The sequence below is a fragment of the Perkinsus marinus genome (genome assembly GCF_000006405.1).
Source record: "Perkinsus marinus ATCC 50983 genomic scaffold scf_1104296975656, whole genome shotgun sequence".
In the NCBI taxonomy this organism is placed as follows: domain Eukaryota; phylum Perkinsozoa; order Perkinsida; family Perkinsidae; genus Perkinsus; species Perkinsus marinus.
Genome location: NW_003200690.1, coordinates 42,473 through 54,922, shown reverse-complemented (window position 1 = coordinate 54,922; position 12,450 = coordinate 42,473). Strand labels below are relative to the sequence as shown.

The window sequence follows — 12,450 nt, the reverse complement described above, 5'->3', positions numbered from 1 at the left end:
TGAGTAATCACATGGATATACATACGTGATCTCTGTACACGCAGCTATCTGCTAGCGTGCTCATCGTGCTCTATGGAGTGGTTCGCTGGTTGGAGTTAGAAATTCATCGAGGACAGCATTGTGGCTCCAGCAGCTCGCTGGCAGCAGCTAGCTGTCTTTCTCTCAGATGGTCGTCGGCGTGTTGGATATGGCTATCCCTAAGCCCTATGTGCCAAGTGATGTCAAAGGAGCGATCGAAGCGAGACGGTAAGCATTATCCACTGATTATGGTTCCTTCTCATGCGAGGCGGGGCTCTTACGTCCGGCTGAACTTACCTTATGTAGGCCGAGTGGGTGCAAGAACCCGGGTGGGGCCATCGGCGGGATCTACAAGGTAAGCTTGATAGAATCCTTCGACTTGAAGTTGTTGCCATTCGGACTTTCAGTTGGTGGTCGCTCAGAAATGGAAGAATGAAGGGGTCGAGGCTAAAGTTCTCTCGGAGGCCTTAAAGGACGTGAGTCTGCCACGACACGCTTCGTCGAACTGTTCGACTCGTATAGTGCGGTTATCTATTCGCATAGAGATGCATATCGAGACTTCCGTTTTGAAGATGGCTTCAATATATGTTCTCTTTCAGGTCCGTAGACTTCAGCCGAACTGGGATGTCATCTACATCTGGGTGCTCCGTGCGAACAATGATCGAATCGCCCTATATGAAAAATCGAGGTTTATTAAAATATTGGGTGAGTTTCCTTGTTCAACTCGAAACATGTCACGGTGTGTCTAAACTCCCGGCATCGCGCTGACTAGTCAAATATCTCTGTTCTCAGACAAACGTCAAGACTCCCTTGTAGCCTACGCCCGCTACAACACTTGAAAGCCTGCCTGGTTGTCCCAGACTTGTTATTCTCTTTCGTTCGTCCTTCAACGCTCCATGATATTATTTTCTGTCATTCTCTCCAGAGGATTTATGATCCCCGGTGAATCGCCAGCGGCGATCTGCTATTCTGCCAATTCTAAGTCTCACAGTCATAGACAAGTGATGATTACAGCGTCCCGCTCCTGGCTTTTGGGGAGGCCTCTGTGCTGAGGCTGCTCTCGCGTGCGTGCGACTGCTTTGGTGACCAAAGCGACCAACGTCTGGTCGTCGACGACGACGACTCGTCGTCTCCCGAATACAATTGATCAGGCTATGTGTTTGCGTGCTCCATTGCTCATTGCTAGTGCTTTGGAAGCCTCACGAATTGCCCATTATTCTTTCCAGTCTAACTTATGATATCGGTATCAGATATTATCACCCTCATTTACTAATGAATGACTCCGAACCCTCAAATGATCCTGAGTTGTCACTGGGAAGAACCATACTTGAGCCTCAAGACGCTACATCATGTATCCTGAACATTTCAAATATATTATCTGGGTTCTTCTGAAAATCAATGAGCTCTATTCAGTTTGTAGTGAGCGGTATAGATGATACCAATAAACTACAAATATCATACATGACTCATCATGTATGATCGGATGTATAATGAGTCATCATGACCCATGATTGGGTGGTAAACTCTGGTTGAGTTTAGGAAAATTCCCCAAAGCATATATGCGCCACATCGATGACTCACCACTTGAATCAAGTGGTGAGTCCATCGATGTCCATCGAGTCACTCGATGGGCTCGAATGCCGTTGTTTGAAGGCTCAATGCCACTGTGGCCCACAGTCTGTGGGAGCACTAGATGCTGCTGTGAGAGGGCTCATTGCCACCGTAGCCCACAGTCTGACAGACTGAGTCTGTGGGAGCACTAGATGCTGCTGTGAGAGGGCTCATTGCCACCGTAGCCCACGTCTGTGAGAGCACTAGATGCTGCTGTGAGAGGCCTGGATGCCGCAGTAGGAAACCTGGATGCCATTTTCTTTTAATGCATTTTCACATCTCAGGAGAGTTCACAAAACTGCATGGGAGCACCCTTGAGGCGGATGATCAGCTGCTAATTGGAACCCGAGCTTCGTATCAGAACTTCTGTCTCAGAAGTTTAGTCATGGGCAACTTACCCCGAGCAAACACGGAATATGGTTAAGTGTGCAATAATTTCTGTATTCCCATGCATCTAACACAACTCGCTAGTGATTGAAACGAGTAGCAACTTCGACGAAGCTCGTACTGCGAGTGTTCATACGGGTGAGTAGCATAGATCGAAAGGAGTATCAGTTTTGGTGCGCTTGGATCTACATGTCTCCCTTTGGGATCCATCGGCAATCCTGCGAGATGCCGTGTTGCTATGTGTAGCTGTTCATCGCCAACGGTGACGAACAGTTAAAAACTGTCACAATTCTGAATACATCTGGGTGAGACGAAAATCAACCCATGCAATGCAGAACAATACAAAGGTGATGAGCTCAACTCCAGTGCTGTGAGCGCCTGGATCATCGCTGTTTGATCATTGAAAACCAAGATGTAACACAACGGTCCCTATTGCTAATCTCAGCTTGCTCTAATGAGAGGGCTGTGATACTGACGATGATACTGATAGCTGTGATACGGATAGCTGTGATACGGATAGTCGAACAGCAAATACCACCTGCATCACACATGATTGGCCACGATACGGTGTGCTCAGTTAGTCGGTCAGAGCGGCCCGGTCCCCAACCAGGGCGCAATGCCAGCCGGACTTACTCCCAAAGAGGGTGGCGCTGAGTGCTTTGATGTGAATGGTTCATTCGAGCTGTTAAGAAAAGTATAATGCCGCTCGCGGACTGCACGAAAGATTGATGATCTCCGATTGGAGGTTAGATAGTGAGCCGTGTAAATCGCGTGGATTGCCGTCTTATTTTTTTTCCTCGTTGGCTCTGTAGGTTAGCCTAGTGAGCTAGCACTTTCAGCGCTTCAGAACAAGTCAGAACATATTTGAGATCCGTATACACCAACTGAGTTACATGAAACGCCATCATTCGAGATCACCATACATGTAGAAAAACGAGATGGTCCTGAAGTTGAAACTCAGGGACATTCTCTGGCTCGACGCTCAGGCTTTGCGCATAGCTTTCGTCAAAACAAGCCATGTTAGTTATGATTGTACCTTCTTCCGACTAAGTGGTACAAAGATTGTTTCCCTAGCCTTTCTATGTTAAGCCGGATGATTCGTTCTAGGGATCTCGACGGTTTCGATACGATGAAACCGGAGCTTGTCGAAGACCTCAGCCGTATCAAAAGTGGGTTGTTGTAAACGGCGTCCTACTGTATAACGATGGGCTACTCCGATCGATTTAGGGCGAGCGAGATCTCATCTATCGCATATCTTGTTTGCACGCATGCACCACGTTGCTCTCACAACGGTATCCCGAAATTTCTGTTGAAAAAATGTGCCGAATTAGGATCTCAGGCTGATGGTGGGTTTATGATCCAATGAATGCTGCGTAGTTCTAACGAATCCTTTCTTTGACAGGATTTGTTTGAAGGGCAAATTTAGAAAACACGCGCATGGTGATGATATGAGCCTAACGACGACATCTCGCAATATCCTTCCGTGTGCGCTGAACTGGCTCAGACTGACTTGAGATTCGGAGAGGTGTCTCTGAGCTTCGTAACATGAGTAGAACCAGCTTATGGGAAGCTTGGCTGATAGAAATTATCTAGGATAGACGCCAGCTAATATTGTATCCACTATCACATAATTGTGTCGGCGGAGCGAAGCGGAGGGATGAGTATCGTCACAGAGGATATATACAGTGCGTGCCAATTTGATATGCAAATGGGCGAGCGGGAGTTTGAGATCATAATGGATAATTTTTCTCTATTCTCATAGCTTCAAACGACTACGTTTTTCACAGTATGTGTTTGTAGCAATGTTTGCATTGTATATGCGAAGTATCAGAGCGATTATCGTCAATTTCACGAAAAACCGCGCATTTATCGCATTTGAATATCAAGTTGGCACGCACTGTGTGTAGGGGATTCAACGTAGAAGTTGGATGGAAATCGTGGCTATTTGGAAATAACTTCTCTCAGAGTTTGTTAATGTCGTTCCTAATGTGATGACATTTACATCACAAACTCATGTGAAAAAATGAAGATGAGTTCCTCCTGGGGATTGATGATGACGTGAGATGATGGCAGGAATTTTAAGGATTTTTCCCCCATGCCCGACTCGCATGAGCAGCTCTTCGAGAGTTCTCGTGGCGCGCGAGAAATATCAAGTCAGATGCACAGTTCGTCTGTCAATAGTAGAAGTGCATTATTGCTGCGGGAAAATGAGAAAGATAAATCGGATCGCTCCGCTAGAGCACTTCCTGAACCATGGGAGTACTATCGCGAAGAGTGGCCGAGGGAAACGCTGCTCGAAAAAATGTTTCCGAGATTCGTACCGGCGGGTGTTGAGAAAGAGTATAATATTTTCAAACACGACCATCGGGGCTTTCTGGACTCCTTACGGACGGCGACTATGGTAATACTAAGAGTGGGTAGTTTTAGCACAGAACTTTGCGGAAAATTATTTTCGAAATGGAGAAAATTTTGGCTTGAAATTCGGTGTAAGCTTGGAAAAATGAATTATTCACAGAATTGATGGGAAAAAATTTGATTTGTGCTTAGAATACAAATAAAATATTTTTCCACAAAAACATATTTTTCTGTATCTGATTTTCTGATTTTTTCTCATATCTGGATTTTTCGAGACAAATACAGTATTTGTGTCGATGAAACCAATTTTTTGTGTTTTTCGCCTGAAAATTCCATCTCATCGTCACAATAATCCCGCCTCATTGGCAAGCGAAGCGAAGCGTTTTTTCTTTCGCTTTTTCAGATGCGTCTGGTGGCACTGATAGCCTTGTTCTTTTTCCGATACATCTCATTGATGGACTCGCGTGATCAAGCAGTGTCGAGATTTTGGCCGGGAGTTGCTGGTCAATTTTTTATATTGAATTTACTCATTAGTTTAGTTTATCTCGGCGTTGCTCATTGGACATTACGCGCGTGTGTGTGTTTCCAAAAATTCGTCGAAATTGGCGCTGTTATTTTCATCATGCATCACGTTTTTTATACACTATTGGATTCCGAGCGAGCGGCGATTCTGATAGAATTTTTCACTGGATGGAAAGATGATGCGGATCACCGTGGACCAGCAATATACGATGAGGGAGTTGCGGTATTGATGGCGATGTTCGGTCTGACCTCGGCGAGTTTATGCGGACATCTGAGTGTCTTGAAAGTCTTCAGTCTACTGTGCTACACAATTCTGTTGTATTTTCTGTATCTCATTTTCTTACGGGAAGATCCATTCCAAGGGTGGTGGGAGTATATCCTTTTGCATCTCTCCACACTAGCGTTGATATCTCTAGTTATTTTCTTGGCATTGCGGAGATGCGATATCGGTTGGCGACATAGATTCATCCAAGGTCGAACGGTTCGCTCGGAGTTGGCGCACCATCGTAAAGTGAAGCCTTTTTATAGCGCACAGCGAAGATTATTGGCCGCAGTGTTTGATACGGTGTTTGTGGTTGGAGGAGAATCTTTTGAGATTATTGATAATGATAATAAAAAAGTAGATGAGTTTTTTGGAGGACAAATGAATATGCTAGGGATGAATCTTCTGTCGTTGTTGGGAGCAGACGAGGCTGATGAGGAGTCTTGGGGAAGGAGTTTGCCGAATCGGCGAGAGAGCGAATATGAAAGATTTCATAACTATATGAGATTGCTGGGCAGCGAAGGGAATAATTGGTAATACGCGGAGTAGGGGGAGTGGACTACGTGTGTTGAAGAAATTACAGAAAATTTTGATTAGGAAATTATAAGAATTAAATGATGTTTGAATTCTCATAGTTTCGCAGTGTTGGTAAATATGGACATGGTCAGCTACATTTGACAATGTGGGAATTCCGAGTGAGGGAAGTCTCAGTGGTTTTCCTATACAGTGTACAATACTTCTATCTGAATTCTCACCAATTTTGTATCACATGGATGTTATAACACTTTTTTTGGATTTTCTTGTATTTTTTATGAATTCACGTTATGGAATCAAACTGGATCTTCTTCTTTTTCCGAGAAATAGCGTTGATTTTCGACTTGCCAACTTCGTTGTTGTTTGTCAGTGCGGAGCCGGCGAAATTGATCAATCTACGGTTTTGCTACACCACGGAGTCGTCGCAACGACGGTGTTTGGATGTCGAAATGTTCGGAGTGAAATTTGATGCACCTCCCGAGAGCGTTTCTGGGATGGCTGATTTTGATGGGATGCCTTCAGAAGAGGAAAAGTCGCTGTCTACAGAACGGTACATTCTGGCGCTGAGAAAAGCGAATTTTTCGAGCGGGGTAATTTCCACCGCTGAAGATTCGCTGTTGGGAGATGCAGAAGCTGATTGGATTGATACGGCGATATGCTGTCGGTTGAAGGATCGGGTTGAGGAGCTCAAAGGGCTTATAAAAGAGCTGGAGAGTCGAGGTGAAGGGGACGAAATCGATTACAAGGGCGCGCGCGGTTTGCATAATGAGCGTGGTGCGAGTATGGAGGCGTCTATGAGGCCGCGAGTGGTGGAGGAAGCGTTGAAAGATGTTGAGATGATTTCGAGCAAACAGGTGGCGAGAATTGTATCCCCACGGTTGCCTACTAATGAGAAGCGTGTGACGGTGTTGAGGTGCGTTGAGGAAATGCAAGTGAGTCAAGATTGCAAGATGTTACTTGGGCTGGCTGGACAGGTGGAGGAAAGAGGGAATGGTTTGAATATGCGTAGGAAGGCGAAACAGAGTGTGGAGATAGTTGGGTGTAGCGTCACTGCGCCACGAAATTAGGCGGAGCGAAGCTGTTGTTATTGTTGGTGTATATGTTATATAAATTTGATTAGTATTAACTTGTTTTATGCATCTGAGTATGTTAGGTATCTGAAGTTAGTATCGTCATCATCGCCAAAAGTATCTTTGAAAATCTTGCGTGTGCGCAGCGTCGAACAAGCCAATTTTCGTGATCTACTTTCTTGTTGTGTATGTGATTGGGGGGATTGCGTTTTCTTGAAATTTCGGATGTTTTTTTCGGAAAATTTCGCTTCCATTTTCCTGTTAGACGAAATCTTCCGCGTGCGTTGAAGGATTCACATATTGTTCTTGAGGGACGTGTGAGCTAAGTAGGAATCAGTATGATCGATGTTTTTTCTGTGGGGGTTTTTTACCAGATTTTTCCCCCTGTTTTATGAGTATCACATCGAATGGCATTTGTGACGAGCCCGAGAGTCACTATGCATGCGGTGAAGGAGCTTCGAGTGCATCTCATGCAGGTACAGGAATCTGTCACTCGCCACGAAATTCCAAGTTTTTGACAATTTCAGGTTCGCTGCGGGCGTGCGTATTCACCTTGGTATTCTCAGCTGTTGGTGTGGGCATTTTGAGCTTGCCTTGGGCCTTTGCAATGCTGGGTAGGAATCATTAGCGTTGAGGAAATGCAAGATTGCAAGATTTAGGATTCTGGTGGGGGATAAGTATCCTCGTTCTGAGTGGCGTCGCATCGTTGGCGTCTATGAAGGTCCTCCTCGACGTTGGTAGAGCCACCGGAATGACGAGCTATCAAGACTGTGTTAAGCTGTATATGGGTATGAAATCGATCATCTGGGCGCGCGCTTTTTACAGGGCCTGTTGCTTTCAGGATCTGCTAGTTGCCGCGTGGTTGAAAGTGTATTGTTTTTGGACTGTTTTGGGGCGACTGCGGCTTTCATGAACTTCATGTTCGATTTTGTAAGAGGGAAAATTATCGGAAAAATTTTTGCCTATTTCGTGAGGAAGTTTCTGAGGATGAATTTGAATTACGTTTTTCGGCTTTGTAATTTTCAGGGAAGTTGTTTTTTCAGATACATAGTTTCATAGGAATTTTCACGACGACAGCTTGGTACGACAACAAGGCGTTTGTTATAGCAGTTTTGACGCTGATGGTGAGGTCCCGGGTTCGATCCCTGGTACAGGCATTTTGTAGTTTATATTCCCCCTCTGTTTACCCCAATCCGTTACTCGATGGAAGCTACTCACGTTGTTGTGCACTCTGCCGATATTCTATGTGGTGAGTAGGGAAGGATGGTCATGTTGGTGACGATATGAAATTTATGAGAAAAATTTTAGAAATTTTATTCGTTTTTGTATACTTATAAAATGTGGAGAAATTTTTGAATTCAGCTTGGAGGGCGATCGTACATTCCAACACTGTTTACAGTGATAGTAAAAGTAACTAAGATCGATGGCGTGTTTCTTCACTGTGAGTAGTGAAGGAGTTGTTGTTGAGTATGTTTTTTTTCAGATATTGATGTTGTTGGTGTCGACATTTTTGCCATTGGATAGGGGTAAGTTCTGTAAACCAGAAGCTAGGAATTTGGGCAGTACCAAAAGCATATAATTTCTTCCCACTTTTTTCATAAAAAGGAATTTCATTTTTACAATTTCATTTTTCTTCTTTGCACAGCAAGTGCAGCTAAGTGAAATACCCACGAATGACTATTTAAAACGGTAGGAATTGTAGCATCTAATCGTACTGCCCACTCGTGATCGTTATGCTCAACCACATCACCCAGGGGAAGGTACAATGCACATTTCCGACATCGTATGTCGATAAAATTGTATATTTATTCCCATATGGAAAATGGGATATCGATTAATTCATCTTTATATGCATCAACGTGATAGATTACACATGCTTTCAGAATATCCATATTCCTCTTGTTCGATCCCATGGTGGACTTTCATCGGTTTTGCGTGAATTCGCGTAATACTCCGTGAAAAACCCGATATTCGCGCTGTGTAGTGATTTGTGAAATATGTTTTTCTGAAAGAAAATTATGAAAAACTTGTTCAGCGTCGTCCATTTGTCAGAATCGTCGAATTGTCCATCACCTCAATCGGCGTCTCCCTTTTCGTGGACCGGCGTTGCTAACTCCTGCAGCATATTCTTCTTTGCATTCATGTGCCACATGAATGTGAGAATTCAGTGAGGGGTTCGCAGAGAAAATATGGGAAAAAATTCCGAATTTTTTTTTGAATTTTCTGTGATGAGTTTTATCGATACGCCTTGGGAGAAGCATTTTCTTTCCTGATATTGAAGTTCTGTTGAGGTAAAAGTTTGTACATTTTCGTAATAATTTTCAGAAATATGATATTTTTCTTTCTTATTGAGTAAGTTCACACGAGATTCCTCTTCAGGTTTTCCCGGTGAATTCAGAGTTGCCGAATCCTACTGTGAAACGGTCGAATGATATGATCCTTTTGGCCACCCTCTGTATGCTGTTCGCCTATGGAGCTGTTGGCACGTTGGGGTGAGCTTGGCGATTTTACTCAGCTGTATTTAGTAGAAGCCTTCTCCTAGAAGGATTTTGAGTTGAAATTTCGACGGGGGGTAGAATAGGAGTGTACTTTATTCTTTTCGATGAGTTTTGGTAAGTAAAGTTGAGATCGAATTTCGATTAAGAACGGTCTGTGGGGAAGCTATGAACTAATGATAGTGTAGTTCGTGAATGTTTCAATTCGAACGGTAGTTCTCGATGGCGTTGTTGCTGATGTATGCGAACGCGTGGTTGTGGGAAAAATATCAAATTTCATAAATGTGTGAATCGCAGGGGGAGTTGATTTATTTTGCAGATATTATTTGTGGGGTGAAGGGCTGCTCATCGCGAAGGACGGAGCTGATGTGAGTATTGAGAGTTGGCTGAGTGCATGCTGGCGAGGGGGGGGGGGTCATTGATTTTATTTGAAAGTATAGAGTACTCCAAATGAATTTGAGATACTATCAGAATCATAATCGCGGTTTTTCAATCTAATTTTTAAACATATAAAGCCTCGCAATGTTCACTGAGATATGCTGAACGGCAATTTCATATACAAATGTCCATTGTTTTACGAGGACAAATTGTAGTGAACGAGTTGTCGCTATCATCACAGTCCCAAACGGGGGTACTCTTATCGCAACACATGTTCATAGCCACTGTTGCATTGTAAATGCGATTTAGCTTCAGAGCGATTCTGATCACCGTCAGAAAACAATGCACACTTGCATATCAAATTGGCACGCACTGCATATAATTTGAAATCTCTCGAGTTGACTTTAGGGTTGATTCATCAGAGATTCTTCAGGTACTATCGTGTTGGCCGTCAACCTCAATTCTGGCTACCATAGCGAGAGTAGCGATGACGCCAATGCTGATAATGTGTGAGTTGAGGAGCCAATGCAAGAGAGCAAGTTATCGTGATGGTATGACTAGGTTCGGTGCTGTGTTTGAACCCTGCCCGGGAGAATATCTTGAGGCTGATGTTGGCAGCTGTACCATCGATGGACGTGAGAGCTTATGAGTTTTGGGTAGGGGTATACTTCTCGTCAGGTTACTACGTGTGATCGGTCGGAGCCACTTCTCGACGGTGATGGGATGTATACCACATCGTCGTCGGCCTTGGGGACGGCGGCATCTCGTGTGTCAAGCATCGTGTGTGAGTTTGGTCATTTCCATGACGAGTTTTCATCAGTAGTCGATTTTTCAGATACAACAACAACGTTTCTGCTGTGCATAATTTGTGCATTATGTGCCATAGCGGTAAGATGGAGGGATCGAACGCGGGACCTCTTGCATAAGAGGTTAGAGTCTTAACGGTTAGACGCTTTGTGTTGTAGGTTCCGTCGTTGGTGGATTTACTCGGCGTTTTGGGAGGCTTTTGCGCGGTGATGTTGATCTTCGTTTTTCCTGCCAGCGTACTTTACCTGCATGAAGGACTAACTTTACGTAGTGGAACTATCACTGTGGTAAGATGTCACTCACTTGCAATCTTGCATTTTCTCAACGCTGTGTCTCAGGTCTTCGTTCTCTTCACAGTGATAGGCTTGTATAGTGCGGTTATGTCGTTGATCCAGTTCTTCAAACGAGATTAACCTGCGTCATTTCTGCTTCAACTTTCACAGGGTTTTGCTTTGTGTTGACGTTTTTACTTGGGTTAAAACAGCTGCCGGCTTCAGAGCTGGTGAAGCGAGAGAAGCCATAGCAGAAAGACTGAGAATGAATGCAGAAAGACTGAGAATGAATTATAGATGGGCAGCGTAACGTTTTTCTACGGTTTACGTTATGGTGTGTGTGATGTAAGCAGCTTACGGTTACGGAAAGGCCTTACGACTTTACATGAAACAAAACGAGCGAATGGTCTGTGTTGTGGTTGGGAGGTGTTGGATCGATTAATATCCAGTTACCATTTAGTTAATGGGGACTTTCTTGAACCCACCCACCCACTGTGGGTGACCCACATCCGGTTTAAGACTTAAACTTTAAGTTGGTTTGGGAGGCATGAGTAGTCATAAGCGAGGGTCATAAGCCAGAGGCTCTGGCCCAGAGAGCACCGAGTTGACTCTCTGTGGCAGATGAGAGTATCCCATAACCTCGCTGCTACTTATGCGGAGCGAAGCATCCAGCGTTGCAGGTTTCGGAGAGTTTTTCGACAGAACTTCGAGGTTGAGACTTTCGGATCTCACAAGTTCTTTAGCAACGTATCATGCTTTCGCCCCACTACCCACTACTCCCAACTAACTAAATGAATGTATGTATGTTATTGGACAACAGACATTCAACAATAGTATGGTAGAGTGTTCAGGGTAAACCAGCGAGCGAGTAAAGTTGAAGTTGGTGCTGACCTGCCATTTTGGGATTGTGGCGGAACCATTGGCTGTAATGCACTCCACCATAGCTCAAATAGTTGCTAAACTCATTTCTGGTGGCTCGGAATCCGAGCCTCGGATTCAACCGAACCGCTGGGAGCAGGGTTATGCATCTCAGTGAAATCTGACTCGTGAAATTTCATGTCGAAATATTTCACGAAATTTCATGAAATTTCGCGAAATGTGAAATTAATATTTTTTAGCGCGCGCTATCGCGCGCGCGATCTCTGGCGTGGCTAGTTCGACGAGCGCATTCCTGAGGTATATAATGCAATCTCAGGCGACTGCAGTCACTATTCATAGAACGTGTGTCTGATAGGCTGCTCGCCCTACCATCATCGCGATTCGGACACTCAGCATTGCTGAGTCAGCAAATGAAACCACACTTGAAACGGCTTCGCAAGTTCGCAAGAGCTTCAATTACATCAGATACGGAAGATACCTCCGTCTTTCCGCTCGAGCATACGTCACTGCATATACTTTTGCAAGATCCTGTTTTAGCGCAACTTGCCCCACTTACTAATGATGGGTCTTCGATTGAGCCACTTTCTGCTACGGAGCAGGTCTCCGATTGATCAACAACCACCTAACTCATGACGCTATCAATACTACCATTTTTCGGTGCGGGATCGACTTCACTAATCACACTCATGTCATCGTCATCGGTCTGGTCAACTCGGCTTGCTCCTGCGCGGCCCCTCGAAATAAATTTGCCCATCGATCTAATTGCAGAAACATTTATCCATGTATGTATTACTAGGTGTCGCCGATCTAGGACCTAGACCGGCGACACCTAGACTCTAGGTGTATTCGTTATGTGTAAC

General features: G+C 44.5%; 2 protein-coding genes across 2 annotated transcripts; both read left to right on the top strand.

Annotated features, from left to right (window-relative positions):
* Nucleotides 1-166: 166 nt before the first annotated feature.
* Nucleotides 167-857, top strand: Pmar_PMAR004132 (hypothetical protein; the record flags this gene model as incomplete). Its single annotated transcript, XM_002765093.1, has 5 exons — nt 167-246; nt 325-373; nt 426-494; nt 618-723; nt 811-857. The coding sequence occupies 5 exons, from the start codon at nt 167-169 to the stop codon at nt 855-857; spliced, it is 351 nt and encodes a 116-aa protein (XP_002765139.1).
* A 6,617-nt stretch (nt 858-7,474) lies between these two features.
* Pmar_PMAR004131 (hypothetical protein) lies at nt 7,475-10,324 on the top strand (the record flags this gene model as incomplete). The annotated part of the gene is made up of 9 exons (XM_002765092.1): nt 7,475-7,547; nt 7,601-7,689; nt 7,803-7,883; nt 8,243-8,285; nt 9,158-9,251; nt 9,574-9,635; nt 10,066-10,141; nt 10,194-10,267; nt 10,311-10,324. 9 exons carry the CDS (start codon nt 7,475-7,477, stop codon nt 10,322-10,324), a joined length of 606 nt encoding a protein of 201 aa, XP_002765138.1.
* Between the last annotated feature and the right edge of the window lie 2,126 nt (nt 10,325-12,450).